Source organism: Protobothrops mucrosquamatus, unplaced genomic scaffold, assembly GCF_001527695.2.
Source record: "Protobothrops mucrosquamatus isolate PMUCROS unplaced genomic scaffold, P.Mucros_1.0 scaffold_78, whole genome shotgun sequence".
Taxonomy (NCBI): Eukaryota; Metazoa; Chordata; class Lepidosauria; order Squamata; family Viperidae; genus Protobothrops; species Protobothrops mucrosquamatus.
In genome coordinates, this window is record NW_015386154.1 from 363,950 (window position 1) to 382,667 (window position 18,718).

Consider the following 18,718-nt stretch of genomic DNA (forward strand, 5'->3'; position numbering starts at 1 on the left):
TCTGTGATTGTTAATATAGTAGATTTTATTAAAATTAAATAATTTGTAATAATGATATTTAATATGTTAGTTTGGAAGAGAGCTAAAGGATGTCGTAGAATTGTTAACTTAAGGATGATGTAATTTAAGACAGAATATAATCATTGTATTGTATTGTAAACCCTGTGTGTAGCTCTGGGAAGTCGGGGGGAAGGGAGGGGGGAGGGAAGGGTGGGGTACGAGGGAGGGGGGTTATATTGTAAAAATTTGAAAAATTTTCAATAAAAAAAAACAAACATCCAAATTCAGAGCTTCTCTGGGACAATGTCCAAAACCGAATCAAATACAATCCAAACTTCAGGAGGGAACCAAGGGAAGTAACTTACATTTCATAATCTCTTAAATTTTCATAGTCCTTAATTGGGTGTTATATTTCTTTTTCTATATATAAACAAGTTTTATTAGTTTTTTAATTTTTACATCAGAGTGCTCAAGAAACACCGTGGTGATGGGGTAATCAATCATCCAAAAACAAAGTCACATATACATAACTCAAATTAATTCATTAAATGTCCCCTCTCTATTTCCCTCAAATAGTATAACATATTTAGGTTAATCCATTTCTACATTACATCTATATAAATCCAAATCGTTTTTAAGCTTTACTAATTTACAATTACCATAATCCAATTTAATCTTGAATAAACATATTATTAGCACTTCGGGTATCCCTTCTACAATACACATAATATTCCGACAGTAACATTCTATTTCCAAATATATTTCCAAACATATTCTAATTCTTAGTCTAATAAGTCATTGATTAGTACCAATTCTTCTCTTATCACAAATCTCTCTTATTTGTTCTTCCACTACAAAATAGTTATCCTACTTAAAATAAAAATATTACTCTACTCTATTTTAAATATATAATCTATCAGTCAATCTATTTCTATATAAGCAAAAAAAATCATTTCAGCCCATTAGGTACGATTTAAATTTCATCCAAATAATTATCATATCTAAAACAAGCATATTGTTACACAAAATATCATCTTGCTAACTTCACATACTCAGTTAATTGTTAGGTCAGTCCAGATCTCTAAAGCCTTTTTAACCCATTAAGTAAAATTTTAAATCACATTTTTAAATCTAACTCTAGCTTTCTTTCTGTGCCAGGCCAGTTTCCATAATACCGCATCTATACCATCAAATCTCAGTATTTGAGTACGGGTATTTATTGACACATCAATCTGGTCTAAGTTCTCTTCCCCTTCTTCCAGTATCATCTGGCTAGTATAGTCAATTTTGTTCCATGTTGTAGTTACTAGTTGATTATCCAGATTATCACCGCTTTCAATAGATCGCATCTGAATGTCAGTTCCTGTTGTTTTTAAGACTGCAAGTATTTCAGTTAAAGTCATTATTTGATCATCAGAGTTCTCCATAATTTGTATGTAGGGTTGTGAAATATCCTCTTCTGTAGTGATTAGTTGACTTGTGGAATGATCAATTAGAGTCTCAGTTTGAGATTTTAAGTCAAGCGTTTTTCTAGAGCTCAATTGATCAATAGCTTCTTCCTCCATCTCTTTAAATTGTATGCACTGTTGCATATAGGCCTCTTTAAAGCTAGTCTGTTCCTTCTATATTGTTCCTTGGCCTATAGGTTGGTCCATTAAAATTTGAAATTCAGTTTGTGGTTCTGCAAAATGATCTTTAATTTTTCTCCAAGATTTCATGTACTCTGTAGCTTCCAGGATTTTTTCCAATATAAGCTCATAATCAAGCTGTGGGTAAGATTCCTCCATTTCCATGATAAAATAGTCTTTTAATTTTTTAGTAGAAGCTATATTTATTAGAAATCAACAAATATCCACCTCCAGAATTTCTAGTAAGCAAATTCAGCCCACAGCTGCTTCAAGGCCTTTATCTTTTCCCTTTTATTATCATTTGAAGGTCAAATCCATCTTCAAACACCGAGAAAGTACAATTGCAGTAACACTTTTCAGCACAAGATGTCCTCAGTAGGCTATAAAATCTTTTTTTCCGATTTAATTTTTTTTTTCTCATTAGGAAAATAGAGAGAGAAAAAAGCAAATATCTCCAGCATAGTAGATAAAATAACAATAATGTTCTATGATAAGATTTTTTTTTCAGGGCCCCAAAATATCCAAAAAATTAAATATCCAATAAAAATTTACTGTTTTATAGTCTTGTTCAAAGCTTTTTTTTCCCAAGTAAACAAACGCCGCTCTATTAGGGCAGGGAAGTCATTCAGAGGCTTTTTACAGGAAAATAGTTGGGGCTAAGAGAGGGAGGAAAAGGTCTCACCCAGATTTCTCCACGGTGGTTCTTCACGCTTAGCTGTTCTTCTGACTTTTGGCTGGCACAGCTGGGTGATCGGCCATTTTACTGGCCGATCTTTTCTCCAACAGCCCTAAGGAGCTAGCTCGGACCGTGGAAGGGGCTGCTGCCCTTCCGCGGTCAACGAGGGCCTCCTCGACAGTGGTCGCTCCTCCAGGGTGACTTTTCGACCCGATTAAGGGTCAGCCGGCGGAGGGAAAGCAGCTGGCGAAGAGACGGAGCTCTCCGCACGATTGCACACACCGCAATCTGAAACTGGAAGTCGGGTGTTATATTTCTTAATCAACTCTCTGTGATGGTCCAGAGGAGGCAGAAATTCAGCTTCCATGTCCATTCAAGCTAGCTCCACCCCCCCAACTTTTAACTTCTCACTTTTTTCTGATTCTAAGTTAGACAGAACGTATTGTAACTTCATTTCTAATCTAAGTTCATCATGTATAAATTAAATCATATTATAAATAACTGTCAATGATTATACAATAATCAGATTATTTTTATACTGATTCCAATTTTGAAAATGTCATAAAAGATATTGATATGTAAATTTATATCAATGTCATTTTGATTTTTTCTAATAAATGTTACAGTGTTTGAAAACCTCTTGAATTACAATTTGCTAATTTTTGCTTTTTATTTCTTTCACTTATTATATTTGTAAATGTTATTTTATTTGTTTATATGTCTCAGTGTGTTTTAAAAATGACTGGTGAATATTTATTTGTTAGAATTTTATCCCACCATTATTATTTTCTGTAAATAACTCAAGGTAGTGAATATATTAATACTCCTTCGTCCTCCTATTTCCTGCAGAAAACATCTCTGTTTGGTCTGTTGGATTGAAAGACAGTGACTAGTCCAAGATCAACCAGCCAGCTTTCATGCCCAAAACATAACTATAATTCATAATATCCTGGTTTCCAGGCCAGCACCTTTACCATTACAGAAAACTGGCTCTCTTATTATAAACATTAAAGTATATTATTATAAATATATTGTGTTGTATAGAATAGAATAGAATAGAATAGAATAGAATAGAATAGAATAGAATAGAACTGGAAGGGACCTTGGAGGTCTTCTAGTCCAGCCCCCTATACCATTTCAGATAAGTGACTGTCTAGTCTCTTCTTAAAAATCTCCAGTGATTGAGTGCCCATAATTTCTGAAGGCAAGCTGTTCCACTGATTAATTGTCCTCACTGTTAGGAACTTTCTCCTTAATTCCAGGTTGCTTCTCTCTTTGATCAGTTTCCAACCATTGTTTCTTGTCCTGCCTTCTGGTGCTTTAGAGAATAATTTGACTCCCTCTTCTTTGTGGCAGCCGCTCAAATACTGGAATGCTGCTATTATGTCAGCCCTGTTTCTTCTTTTCTTTAGACTAGCCAAACCCAATTCCTACAGCCATTTTTCATATGCTTTAGTTACAAGGCCTTTGATCATCTTAGTTGCTCTTCTCTGTATTGTATATGACCATATTATAAAGACCATATCTTATTATAAAAGTAGAGCTTAGGACCAGTATTATTCCCAGTTAAAAGGAATTAGATGCTGTGAAGACAAATATTCAATAAAATCAATTGGGAGCTCCCCAGAGTTTGGTATAAACTTTTATTATATAAATGTTTTAAAATATATAAATAATAAATTTTCCACAACCAGAATTTTCCAGATGTCTATCTCCTTAATATTATATCATACAAGTCTGGAGAACTGTTTTAAAGTACAAGTCCAAATCAAAATTAATTCTTAGTCATCATCACTCAAATATGAAATTTTTGAAAGCCAACATGGGTTTGTCAAAAACAGATCATGCCAGACAAATCTTATTACATTCTTTGACCAAGTGACAAAATTAGTGGATCAGAGGAATGCTGTGGATATAATTTACTTGGACTTCAGTAAGGCATTTGATAAAGTAGATCACAACCTACTACTTGACAAGATAGAAAAAGGTAGGGTAGACAGCATCACCACCAGATGGATCCGTAGCTAGCTGGCCGGCCGTACTCAGCATGTGGTCCTCAATGGAACCACATCTACATGGAGGAAAGTGTGTAGTGGGGTGCCCCAGGGCTCTGTTCTGGGCCCAGTGCTCTTCAACATCTTCATCAACGATTTGGATGAGGGGATAGATGGGGAACTCATCAAATTTGCAGACGACACCAAGCTGGCAGGAATAGCCAACACTCGAGAAGACAGGCTTAAGATACAGAAGGATCTGGACAGACTTGAACACTGGGCACTATCTAACAAAATGAAATTCAATGTTGAAAAAAGCAAGGTTCTACATTTAGGCAAGAAAAACCAAATGTACAGGTATAGTATAGGGGATATCTTGCTCAATAGTAGTAACTGTGAGAGGGATCTCAGAGTCCTAATGGACAATCACTTAAATATGAGCCAGCAATGTGCTGCACCTGCCAAAAAGGCCAACACAGTGCTAGGCTGCATTAACAGAGGGATAGAATCAAGATCACGTGAAGTGTTAATACCACTTTACAATGCCTTGGTAAGGCCACACTTGGAATATTGCATCCAGTTTTGGTCACCGCAATGTAAAAAAGATGTTGAGACTCTAGAAAGAGTACAGAGAAGAGCAACAAAGATGATTAGGGGACTGGCGGCTAAAACATATAGGGAACGGTTGCTGGAATTGGGTATGTCTAGTTTAATGAAGAGAAGGACGAGGGGGGACATGATAGCAGTGTTCCAATATCTCAGGGGCTGCCACAAAGAAGAGGATGTCAAGCTATTTTCCAAAGCACCTGAAGGCAGGACAAGAAGCAACGGATGGAAACTAATCAAGGAGAGAAGCAATCTAGAACTAAGGAGAAATTTCCTGACAGTTAGAACAATTAACCAGTGGAACAACCTGCCTCCAGAAGCGGTGAATGCTCCAATACTGGACGTTTTTAAGAAGAGACTGGACAGCCATTTGTCCGAAATGGTACAGGGTTTCCTGCCTGAGCAGGGGGTTGGACTAGATGACCTCCAAGGTACCTTCCAACTTTATTATTATTATTATAAATATTAAATGCAAAGCCCATTTTAATTAAATGTTACATATATTGAGATATTTTCTCATCTGTGGTGTAGAATAGCTGCTACTGCTGACACATAAACTGGAATAAGATGATTAAACTGGAGAAACAATTTTAAAAAGCATTTGACAAGAAAGAGCTTCATAATTGATTGTAAGCCATCTAGAATTTGGTTTAAGATGGGAGGCTATACAAATGCTTTAAATAAAAACATGCATAAAATAATGCAAACCAACTGCCAGCTTACCTTGTAATCAAAATTTTCATTTAAGAAGTTTTTGCGAAGGGCATCAGAAAGATATAACACTGTTGTAATAATAACACTAGTAGAAAAACAAAAGATGGATTATATATTTAATTGTTTACATACCAATATACATATTGTTTTATATCTTTGTTCTGATTTTTTATTAATACAAGAAACTGTTTACAGAGTGCAAGCTACAAATATAAATATTTAAAATGGTCTGAAATAGGAGTCTATAAATTTTATAATACATACTTTGAACCTCATTCTGTAAAATTATGAAATATTCTCAATATATTTCTTAAACTCACAAAATGTATTAGGGAGAACAATGGAATAGAATTAGTTAACACGTAGTGTGTATTGCTAGGTTTGTTTGTCCCAACTGTTGTTTTCTCTTTGGCATGAAATTTAAATTTAAACACTTGTGCTCTCTCTAATGCAGAACCATCCCTTTTGTTCAAAATCACAGAGCTTTTGCATAATTGAATTAAAGGTTTAAATATCTGGACATTCTCAGGCAAATCCATTTTTTGCAAAGAATTTTTCTTGTGCTTACCCAAATATTAACTCTGTCTTGCTCCCTGAACTGGATTATTCTGCAAATACACTATATGATCAAAATACCATAGGATTTGTGGAGATGGGGTAGGGATCAGGGAGAATTAGACCCAGGAAGTCCTAATAAATATACTTTGCTAACACATTGGAAAGACAATTAATTGCAGTGGTATAATATAATTGAACTAACATCTAATCAGCATGAAAGCATGATGAGTATTATTCAATGGTGGCATGCAGAACATTTTTACGTTCACTTATTGTACAGTATTATAAAACCCAAATATTTGTACAATATCTGTTCTCAGAGTTTTGTTTCCAGTCAGAATTAAAGCAGCCATTTTTGCTACAATCCCAAAGGTTGATCATTTCATTCAGAAAACATTGTTTGTAACTTGCATTGCAATATTATTTTGTTATTGTTGTTGATTAGAACAATGCCCCACTGCTTGCCCCAGGCCTTAACAAAATAGCAGCAGGAACTGGTCATAGCTTATTGCTAATGGGGAAAAACAGTAGACATTTAAAATAATTTGACTGAATGAAAAAAAAACTGAAGTTGGACGATTTTGCTGAAAAAATGAATAGCTGAAGCTGTCTAGGCATCTCCCCACCCCATCTCAGATTCATTTCAAATTATAACAAGTTCTTGGTTTCAATTTGGATGTCATCTAGATTGCGCCTCTGTTATCTTGAGTGCTTTTTTTTTTTGCAATCATACTATTTGTTTGTTTGTTGTGTTATATTGTCAAAGAATAGTTAGGCAACAGTGTTAAAAAAAGAATCTAGTTTGTTGATGACCCCGGGGAAACAGACAGGCATTTTATTCTGTCTAAATACACAATATTCAAAGTTTTGTCTTATGAGAATGCTGCCAACTTGAAACTTATTGATAGGACGGTTTTATGCTGATCTTAAAAACACTTTTAGTTTAATGCACATCTTTTGTTATTCACTAGAGGAAGGGAAATATTTAAAGTTTAACTGGAATAAAATAGAGGTCTCATTGGTAGTCTCATTAACTATCAATTATAAACACAATAGATGATAGATAGAAAGACAAACAGACAATAAAATAGTTATATTCAAATAAGATCATAAAGTTAGAAAAAGCTGTGAGGTTCCTTGGCTGTATTATAAGGAAATGAAATTTGTTGGCATTTTGTAAACAGAAAGTAATAAGCACACAATCTCAACAAAGATAGACCCATATTATGATTATATTTGTATTTAAGAAATCTTACTTGTTAGCAACTAAACGCATCACTGTCCAATCTTTTGGAAACATTTCTGGCTGTATTAATATTCGAAAAACAGTAAATATCTGTAACAAGAAATCCTAAGAGAAACAAAAAGCCTAAATTATTTTTTAAGAAAAGAAAAATATACTTTTAGCAAATTTCTTTAGCAAAAATATTAGAAAAAATTCAGATCAAGAGAAAATTATATTCTAAATGGAAAGAAAGACAATTCCTTTTGCTATTCTAAAAAAAATTCAAATGATATCACAGTGATTTAGCTGCTTTTAATGAGATGGAGAATGAAGAAAAAGAAACACAAACATTGATTCAAAGATCTATTTAAAAAATCTTTAAACATTAACAGATTGGTCTCAAGCACTACTACCAGAGTGCTTTTAAAGGTCAATGAGGATAATTTCTATTGGATTTCTTACCTACTATAATCCTCATCAAATTACACCACTGAAAAATTCTGCATAATAGATTCAAATGAGAACAAGTTCTATCTGGAGTCATATGAGTAATCATCACCTTCACTTCAGCAGTTTGCATTTCAAGTAGCATGCTCATTCAAATCCAGAATGCACAGCATCTGCTTTTTACCTAAGCAGGGAACTTCAGATGAGAAGTGAAATGTCTTCAAGCAAAAACAAAGAAAGTTCTAGTTGCCTGTTCAAAAAGCACCTTTGGACTATTGAAAATAATATTAAACCATGGGGTCAATCAAATTTTACTGTCACACTGCTTACAATTCTTCACACTACTAAATATGAGCCAAGATGGCAGCAGCATAGGAAGCAGTATCAGATCATGGGGAGAGAAATTACTAAACTAAGTAGGAAGGTACAAGGAGAGGGGGGGAAAGGGAGGAAAAAGGAGCAGAAAGTTAGATAAGGAAGATAAAAAGGATAAAGGAAAAGAAGAAATTGGGGTAAGGACAAAAACACCAGCAAAACAGCAGCACAGCGAATGAATGACTGCACGTGGAGTCAGAGGCAGCCAGCAACAGAGAATGACAGATCCAGCTAAGGAGCCCAACTAAGCAGCCCAATGCTGTAAAAGAGGCAACTGAGAGCAGCAAATCAGTGGCTGAACAGCAGACAAGATGGGTAGCACAGCAGCAGCAACAGAGGTGCATTGAGTTAGAGAGCTCTGATCTCCAAAACTGAGTGGCCGGCTGAGCAGACCAGACCAGATAGCAGAGGTGAGCTGTCCGGAAAGCTGAACAGCAGGTTTGACCAGAGCAGAGACGAGGCTGAAAAGGCCAGAGCACCGAAAGACAGAATGGAGCTGGCAGAGAAAATGACAATAGGCCAGAGCAGTGAACAACGGAAGTGAAGGCAACAATTAAGTTTGAGATCCCAATAGGAAGGGAGGGAAGACCCCAGTAAAGAATAAAAATAAATACAGGACAGAAAATAAAAAATAAAAGGCAAATAATAAGGACAAGACTGGAGCATTAGAAATCAAGGAAGAATAGGACTAATAAAGAGGCAAATCTTAACAAGGCAAATCTTAAATAATAAAGTAGGGAGGAATTGGAGCTCAAAAACGTTAAAAAAATAGAGGAAAGAAAAGGATAAATAAAACTAACATAATAGTAAGAAGGTTAAATAAATAACAAGGAAGAAAAACAAGCACAAACAGGCAGAAAAAAGGATAGGGAAAAAAAGGCATAATTACCTAGAACAGAGAACGTTGAAAGAAGGCTAACAGCAAAGCACATCCACCAACCAAAAAAGAGGGATTTTCAAACAACAAACTTATGGAACAGGTGATTGATACTATTGTGGTATGCAATACATGTTCCATATATGTGTTATGCCCAAAGAACACTCAAATTACACATGCATTTAATGTAAACTATGTGAATTATTAGAGGAAAAAGTAAGGGACTTAGAGTCAACTCCAGCCAAACTCCAACCTACACAAGAAAGCTATAGCCAAACCGAGCCAAATAAAGAACAAATAATTCCCAGAGGATTTGACCCTACTGATAAACCCATGAGAAAGACAAATGGAGGTATGTCACTCATAAAAGGAAACACAATAATCAAAGAAAGAAGCAGCATAGATCTAATAAACCCCTACTGCCAACTTTAACCCAACCAGAAGCAGCCCCATTAAAACCGAGCAATCAATTTCTCCCCTAGATGAAAATATGCAGACCCACAACCTCCCCCCAAAGAAAATATGCAGACACCTAGCAAAGAAACATCACCAAATATCCCTAAAAAGTCACATCAACAAATACACCAGAATCAAACAGAAAAGCACTCCAGATTGCACCCCCTCAAAGGAACAGAATCAGCCATCTGCAGACCGGACATAGAATCCAGGGAGATACATTATCTCCCTAGAGCAACAATAAAAAATGTGGCTGAGAACCTAACCAAAATAATTAGGCCCACAGATTACTATCTTTTCCTCCTTCACATTGGGACGAATGACACATCAAAGAATCTGAGTACAATATTGAGAGATTATTAAGCAACTAGGCAATAAAGTTACTGTCAAACCTACAAAACTACTTTTGGTTACAGCCATCTTTCTTCTGTTTTTTTGGCTTGCCACAGCTATGGGGGGAGGGAAAATGCATTCTTCCAGTTCAGTCAAAACAATAACTGTCTTACGGGAAACAAGGTCAAATTGCTCAAGTGTTTGGCAGGCTAGAATTACCGTTAGAGAGCCCGCCAAAGGTGTTAATTGGGGAATGTGATTTATTACATATTTAATGGGTGGGTAGTTTACTTTTACTTTGTAACCTTTTGGGGGGGGGACTTCCAGTCTTGATTTCACCCTATGTTCATGCTGATATTATGTAGCCATTAAAATTGTTCTTTGAGGAAAACAAATGCCTCAGAGTTCTTATTTCTTCTGGTCTCATCTATCGGAACCATGGCAGTTACGAAGCTAGGAGCACAAGTAATGTTCTCATCAGTACTCCCAATGAAAGGCCAACACCCATTGAGGGGAAAAAGAATTCTAGAAATAAACCACTGGCTAAAGGGTTGATGTCGCCAAGAAAACTGTGGTTTCCTGTACCATGGACTGCATTTCCTACATGAAGGGCTCTTGGCAAGGGATGGGCTGCACCTCACGAAAACAGGGAAAAATCTACTTGGAAAAAGACTGGCCCAACTCATCAGAAGGGCTTTAAACTAAAATTGAGGGGGAAGGGTGATCAATCTTTAGAATCTCTAGAACACAAAACCAATCATAAATCCCAAGAAAACAAATCAAACAATGAGGTAGGGAGTGATGAGAAAAAAGAAAAATTCAAACAACAATTAGGTGATGCAGAAAACATATCCACAGACAGGCATAAAAGTCTTACATGCTTATATACAAATGCTCAAAGATTGGGGAACAAACAGGGTAAATTAGAATAGTACACGAGGGCAGGTATGACATAGTTGGGATTACATAAACCTAGTGGGACAAAACCCATGACTGGAATGTACTGATGGATGGATACAAATTGTTCAAAAGAAACAGATCTACAAAAAGAGGAAGGGGAGTTGCACTATATGTAAGAGAACACTACATATCTACAGAAATGCACATGATCAAAGATAAAATCCCTCCAGAATGTATATGGGTCAATATAAAAGGGGGAAAAGTGACATTGCCATAGGTGTATCTTACAAGCCAACCAACCAATCAGAAGAAATAGATGAACTCTTTGCCAACCGGTTAACAAATGTATATAGGAAGCATATCACAGTAGGAGACTTCAACTATTCAGATATCAACTGGGAGACAAAGTATGCAGCAATTGGGAGATCAAACAGATTCCTAACCAACCTAGCCAACAACTTTGTCATCCAAAAGGTGGAGGAGAGAAGTAGAAATAAACAATAGTGGGATTAAAATACCTGAAAAACCAGTTCTCTGCGTGAATGCCACTTCCAGAAGTCAGTTCTGGGCCTGGGCCTTTGAGAACCAGAACGGACTTCTGAAAGTGGCGTCCATGTGCTTCTGCTGGGCTGTTCTGGGCCTGCGAGGCCTTCCCAGGGTCTCTGAGGCTCAGAACAGACTTCCAAAAGTAGCATCCACGCACTTCTGGTGGTCTGTTCTGGGCCTTGCAAAAAAGGGCTAGGGCTTCAGCCGGTTCATCAAAGTGAACAAAAAATTAGCTACCGATTCAGTGAAGTCAGAAAAGCAAAGGTTCAGAATGAACAAAGACTTGCAACTGAAATCAAGGATAATTAAAAAAAAAGTTTCTTTCAACACATTAATAATAATAAAAAAAATCAAGGAAACTAAGTCCACTAAAGAGAGAAGATGGCAAAGAAGTAATGGGCAGTAGGGAGAAAGCAGAGCTGCTTAACTCATTCTTTGCATCAGTCTTCACAAAAAAATAAATTATAGCCCAACATACCAAAAACCAAACTAGAAACAAAAATTATAATAAGCAAGAAAATGGTAAGAGAACACCTATCCGACCTTGATGAATATAAATCACCGGGACCCGACAGATTACATCCCAGAATTCTGAAGGATCTGGCAGATGTTATTTCAGAACGACTGCACCACATCTTTCAAAAATCCTGGAGTATCGGGGAAGTACCTAATGATTGGAAAAAGGCTGATGTGGTTCCCACCTTCAAGAAAGGAAGAAAAAAACAAACCAGGAAACCACAGACCAATCAGTCTAACATCAATACCTGGGAAGATCCTGGAAAAGATAATAAAAAAACAAATCTGCGAACAACTACAAGCAAACAAAGTTATAACTAGTAGCCAGCACAGGTTTGTTAACAACAGATCATGCCAAATCAATCTTATTTCATTCTTTGACAAAGTGACTAAATTAGTAGACCAGCAAAACGCTGTCGACATAGTATATTTAGACTTCAGCAAGGCATTTGACAAAGTAAACCACAATCTGCTGCTTAGTAAGGTAGAAAAAGGTGGGATAGACAACATCACCGCCAGATGGATTTGTAGCTGGCTGAGAAACCGTGCTCAACGACTCTTCCTCAATGGTACTAATTTATATGGAGAGAAGTAAGCAGTGGGGTACCACAAGGCTCTGTCTTAGGCCCAGTACTCTTCAATATCTTCATAAATGACTTATATGAGGGAATAGATGGGGAACTCATCAAATTTGAAGATGACACTAAACTGGTAGGAATAGCCAACAAGCCAGAAGACAAGCTCAGGATCCAAAAAGATCTTGGCAGACTTGAACTATGGGCCCTATCCAACAAAATGAATATTAATGTGGAGAAAAGCAAAGTTTTACATTTAGGCAGGAAAAACTAAAGGTGTAAGTACAGATTAGGTGAGATCTGGCTCAAAAACAGTAACTGTGAGAGGGATCTTGGACTCCTAGTGGATGATAACTTGAATATGAGCCAGCAGTCTGCAGCAGCAGCCAAAAAAGCTAATACAATCCTGGGTTGTACAAACAGAGGCATAGAATTAAGATCACATGAAGTATTAGTACCGCTTTATAAAACCCTAGTGAGACCACACCTGGAATACTGCAACCAATTTTGGTCACCATAGTAAAAAAAAGATGTTGAGACTTTGGAAGTTCAGAGAAGAGCAACTAAGATGATCAAAGGCCTGGAGACTAAAACATATGAAGAACGGCTGCAGGACTTGGGTTTGGCTAATGTAAAGAAAAGAAGAACCAGGGATGACATGATAGCAGTATTCCAGTATTTGAGGGGCTGCCACAAAGAAGAGGGGGACAAATTATTCTCCAAAGCATCAGAGGGCAGGACAAGAAACAATGATTGGAAACTGACCAAAGAGAGAAGCAACCTGGAATTAAGGAGAAACTTCCTAACAGTGAGGACAATTAACCAGTGGAACATCTTGCCTTCAGAAATCGTGGGCGCTCCATCACTGGAGGTTTTTTTTAATATATATAAATATTTTATTAATTTTCTATTTTTACAATCAAGCTTTTAATAGACAATGTGATAAATGAGTCCATTAGTAATTCCGTGGTACATGTAAGCTTCTTCAAACTAAATCCAACATTACACCATCCAATACATCTTCTTCCAGTAATAGACATTTTTTCACACTAAGCAAATACAATTCTTACAGTTGTTAATAAATATATAGTTGAATATCAGCATTTATTACAGTTTTCTAATAATATCAATAATATCAGTTTAGAATATCTTTTCTAACCAAAACATATCTTAATTGCATTTGCACTCAATATCCATTTATTCAGTCCGTATCCTATTTTTGCTTTTTTCAATTTTAATTTCCCATCCATATTCAAAATATCCCAATTATTTATAATTTCAAAACAAGTTATATTTGGGTAACCAAAAGCTTCCCTTATTCAAACTTCTTAGCATTTTCTTATTTCCCTTTTCATACCAAGATATAATATTCTGAATATAAATCTAGCTTCCGGTGGCTTGGCGACGGCCGATGGAGGCTTTTTGACAGCCTCCCGTCTGGGACTGCGTTAAAGCTGCCGAAACAGCGTCTATCAGCTGTTTGGCGGCTTGAGCTTTCTCTCTGGGAGAAGGAGAGAAGGCGAGCTTTACTCTGAGTAGGAGTAGAGTTCCCTAGTCTCCCTAGGAGTTTCCAGGGAGACGAAGGTGAGAACTCCTCCGGAGCTCAGAGCTTTCTTCGCAGACCGGGATGTCTTCGTCTTACAGCGAAGCCAGACATCATCTCCACCTCTGAAATTTTGAAACTTTTTAAATGTGAGTAACAACAGACAGAGCTGACCAGGAACTTGGACTTTGTTTGGAAAAAAATATAACTTTAACTCAGAAAGAACAAAGGCATTCTTCTCAATTGCTACAATCAAAAGTTAACTTTGGGGGGGGGGGAAATGGCTGCGGGCGAGCCACTTCTTTGTTTCAAAGGGAAACTTTCACTTCTCTTCCAGTTGTGGATTGCTACATTGTAAAGACTGTAAAGACTCTTTCAAAAAAAAATTCAAGAAAAATTTGTTTAAATACTTGCTGTTCTGGATTGACTATTAAGATTTTTTTAAATTTAAGAATGGCTTCTAAACATACTGGAACTTCTGCAGTGCCTAAGGCAGCTGTTTCTTCTCCAGCTGTACAAACTACACAGCAGAAAGCTAAAACTCCTCCACCCTCTCCCCCTCCTTACATTACTCTTAGAGATTTACAGGACTCTCTGGCACAAATTTCTAAACAAATAGTTCAACAAATGAGAGTGGAAACAGAAGAACTTCTTGGTAAGAAAAATGATGAATTGTGTGAAAATATGTCCCAAATTTGTCAAGGTTTTGCATTTCATGTGGATCGTATAGAGGGACATGAGGATGAAGTGGTGGAGAAAATGGAGGGAATGGAGGAGAGATTAGAAAAAGTAGAAGTAGGTGTAGAGATTGTTCAAAATGATATTGTAATGTCACAATATAGAGAAATGGAACATGCTATAAGGATTAGAGGATTAAAAGAGAATTTACAGGAGAAACTGAGGGAAGAGATATCAGCTGCTCTAGCCTTGGCTTTTGACTGCGATCCTGAAATTATATATGGAGAAATTGAAAAAATATATAGAGTAAACTCATGGGTAGCACGTCAGAGAAAATTACCTAGAGATGTTGTTGTCTACTTTTCCAGAAAAACACGTCGAAATGATATTATACAAGCTTTTTATCAGCAGAGATTTCAGATTGCTGCTCAAGATGTTATACTTTTGAAAGAAATACCTTCAAAAATTCTTTAAAAAAGAAAGGAATTTGCCTTTTTGGCCCAGGAGTTAAAGAAGCGACAACTGCCTTTTAGATGGGAGATACCTGTTGGAATAGTTTTGAATTATGCTGGGAATCGTTACAAACTTGATACAGTTCAGAAGGCTAAAGATTTTTATCTAACGGTTCTGAAAACTGATTCATCTCCTACATCACCAACTAAAGGAATGGAAGAAGTAGTGGAACAATTGATTGTAGAATTGCCTGGAGCTACATCGTTATCTGCAGGAGATTGTCAGAGTCAACAACTGTTGGAGGTAAAAGATGACTCAAAAGAGCAGAGAATGACACGAGCAGCTTATAAACGAAGGGAAAGAGAACAACAAAAAGAATCTATGCCTCAAACATATTCGTTTACCTCAGAGCCAGTGGGAGGGGCTAGATCCAAAAGATCTGTCATGGCAGAGCTGCAAGGAATGCTCCAGAAGCTCCAAAAGCCAAAAGATGGCTAAGTTAATGACTTTAATGTTAATGGATTGAACTCACCACAAAAAAGGAAGAAAATATTTCATTATTTGAAACAATATAAAAATGACATTATATGTTTGCAAGAAACGCATATTACATCAAAAGATCAAAAGTATTTGACTAATTCTAAATTGGGTCTACATTTTATTGCCCCTGCACCAAAGAAAAAAGCAGGTATAGTTCTTTATGTTAAGAAAGAACTATTGCCAAAGTTAATAGACTCTGACACAGAAGGAAGATTTGTGTTTATTGAATTCTTATTGAATGGAAAAAAATGTCTTATTGTTGGCATATATGCACTTAACCAATTTCAGCAGCAGAAACAATTTTACAGTCTTCTACATCAGAAGATAACTCAATTGGATTATAAATCTGTTATTATGATGGGAGATTGGAATGGTGTAATAGACCCTAACAAAGATAAAAAGACTTTTTCTAAAGCTTCAACTCAAACTAAATTGCCTAAAAGTTTTTTTGCATTGCAAGAGGATTTGGAGTTAAAAGATATATGGCGAGATTGGAATATAGGAGAAAGTGATTTTACTTTTTTTTCAGATAGACATCAATCTCATTCTAGAATTGATTTTATTCTGATTATTAGTGACTTAATCCCTAAGGTTAAAAAAGTGAAGATTTTTCCTAGGACCTTATCAGATCATAGTCCTGTATGGATGGAATTTTTAATTGATGGTGGAAGTAAAAGGACTTGGAGATTAAATGAGAATTTATTAAAATATGAAACTAATGTACAGAAACTGAAAGACCACTTAAAATACTTTTTTATGTTGAATATGAATAAAGGCACTTCTATATCAATGGTATAGGATGCAAGTAAAGCATTTATGAGAAGTGCTTTAATTTCAATGAATACTGCCCATAGGTGAAAGCAGTTACAAAGGCATAGGGATCTGGAACAAGAGATAAAAATAAAAGAGAGAGCTTTCTCCTTAAATCCAATGGATAATAACTTAAAGATATCTATTGCAATGCTGAAAGAACAATTTAATATGTTACTGGCCGATCAAATGGCAGTTAACTTGAGATACATGAAACATAATACATTCTGTAACGCAGACAAACCTGGAAGGTGGTTAGCTTATCAATTATGAAAGAAACAGAAACAAAGAATTATCGAGAAAATAAATTATAAAGATAAAGAGGTTTTCCAGCAAGATTTGATTAAAAAGGCTTTTTCGGAATACTTCTCAAAATTACCGGTATATGCCTCTGAGAATATACAAACTTTTGAAATAGATAGTTATCTCCACCAAGTAAATTTTCCTAGACTTTCAGATGATCAAAAAGGAATGATGAATTGTCCGATTGTGCTGGATGAGATCACAGAGGTAATTAAACAATTGAAGGTTGGTAAGGCCCCTGGTACAGATGGGCTAATGACAATTTATTATAAAATGTTGTCTGAAGAAATGTTAGAACCTTTGAGATGTCTTTTTAATAGTATTTTGTTAGGAGAAGAAGTACCACCATCTTGGAGGTGTGCATTTATTTCACTTATACCAAAAGAGGATCAAGATTTGACTCAGCCTAAAAATTATAGACCAATATCTTTATTGAATACGGATTACAAGATTTTTGCAAAACTCCTGGCAATAGACTAATGCAAGTATTGAAACGGATTATTCATGACCTAGTCAGACCTAAATATTTACCATCTATATACTTCTTATTACAGTCTGTTTAACATTTAAACAACCTTATAGACCTATTTTTATTAGTTTAGGGCCGCCGAGAATAGAAGGACCTACGACTTTTCCGGAAACTGTTCAACCTGACCGTTAAAAATAATGGAATGGTGGATAAAATGAATTTTGGGGACAGATTTCTTTCAGCTTTAAAGGCTATTTACCAACAACAGTCAGTGCAAGTGGTAGTAAACGGAGGATTGACAGACTTAATTAAAATTGAGAAAGGTACGAGGCAAGGATGCCCATTATCACCTTTATTGTTTATATTGACTTTGGAGACTTTATTAATTCAGGTTCGTGAATCATCGAGCATAAAAGGAATAACTTTGGGCAAGAATGACTATAAGCTTAGAGTTTTTGCTGATGACTTGGTTTTTACTTTATCGCAACCGATCGACTCAGCAAGAAATTTGATACAGATTTTGACACAGTATGGGAAAGTCTTGGGATTTAAAGTAAATAATAATAAGACTAAAATATTATCTAAAAATATGCTTTTGAAAGATAAAGAGACTTTAAGTAACTTAACTGGTTTTGAAATAGTGAAAAAGGTGAAATATTTGGGTGTTTATATTACTGCCTCTAATGTTAAATTGTATAAAAATAATTATGATAAGTTATGGATAAAAGTTCAAAAGGATTTAAATGAGTGGAAAAAGTTATTGGGGAGAATTTCAGTGGTTAAAATGAATGTTCTTCCTAAATTTCTTTTTTTGTTTCAGATGATACCTATTTTAAAAAAGGATTTAAATTTGGAAGAGTGGCAAAGAGGTGTCAATAGGTTTATTTGGCAGGGAAAAAACCCGAGGGTTAAATTTAAAATTTTGCAAGATGCAAAGGAAAGAGGGGGACTTAAAGCCCCAAATTTAAAATTATATTATGATGCGGTGGCTTTAACTTGGATTAGTGATTGGATTAATTTAACTAATAGAGATCTATTGATTCTTGAAGGTTGGGATTTAATTTATGGATGGCATGCTTATTTATTTTTTGATAAGAAAGTTGATCATGTTTTTAGGTCTCATATTTTGAGAATTGCACTTTTGAGAGTTTGGAAAAAGTATTATTATAAGTTAAGTTTTAAAATCCCAATGTGGGCTATTCCGGAACATGCAATACAAGGAATTACAAGGGGAGTTAAATTAGAGGGAATTGTTTATAACGATTTACTTATCTTAAGGGGACAGGACTGGCAAATCAAATTATTGGATGAATTGAGACAAGATAATATTCTCCAGTCCTGGTTCTTATATTCTCAGTTGGTTGAGAGATGGCGTATAGATCAAAAGTTAGGTTTAACATTGGAAGATGTGAACTTGATAAGACAGATTAAAGATCAAAGTAGAGCTCATATTAGGAGAATATATAGTGTTTTGATAGAGTTTGATTCGGAAACAG

The 18,718-nt window shown here is 35.7% G+C and overlaps 1 protein-coding gene across 1 annotated transcript in view; it reads right to left on the minus strand.

Annotated features, from left to right (window-relative positions):
* DOCK4 (dedicator of cytokinesis 4) overlaps positions 1–18,718 on the minus strand; it is a 246,511-nt gene that overhangs the window by 173,120 nt on the left and 54,673 nt on the right. The window contains exons 12-13 of the mRNA XM_015814036.1: positions 7,433–7,527; positions 5,628–5,703 (exon numbers count right to left, since the gene is read on the minus strand). Of these exons, the coding sequence (XP_015669522.1) occupies positions 5,628–5,703; positions 7,433–7,527 (171 nt within the window). The remainder of the gene's footprint in view (positions 1–5,627; positions 5,704–7,432; positions 7,528–18,718) is intronic.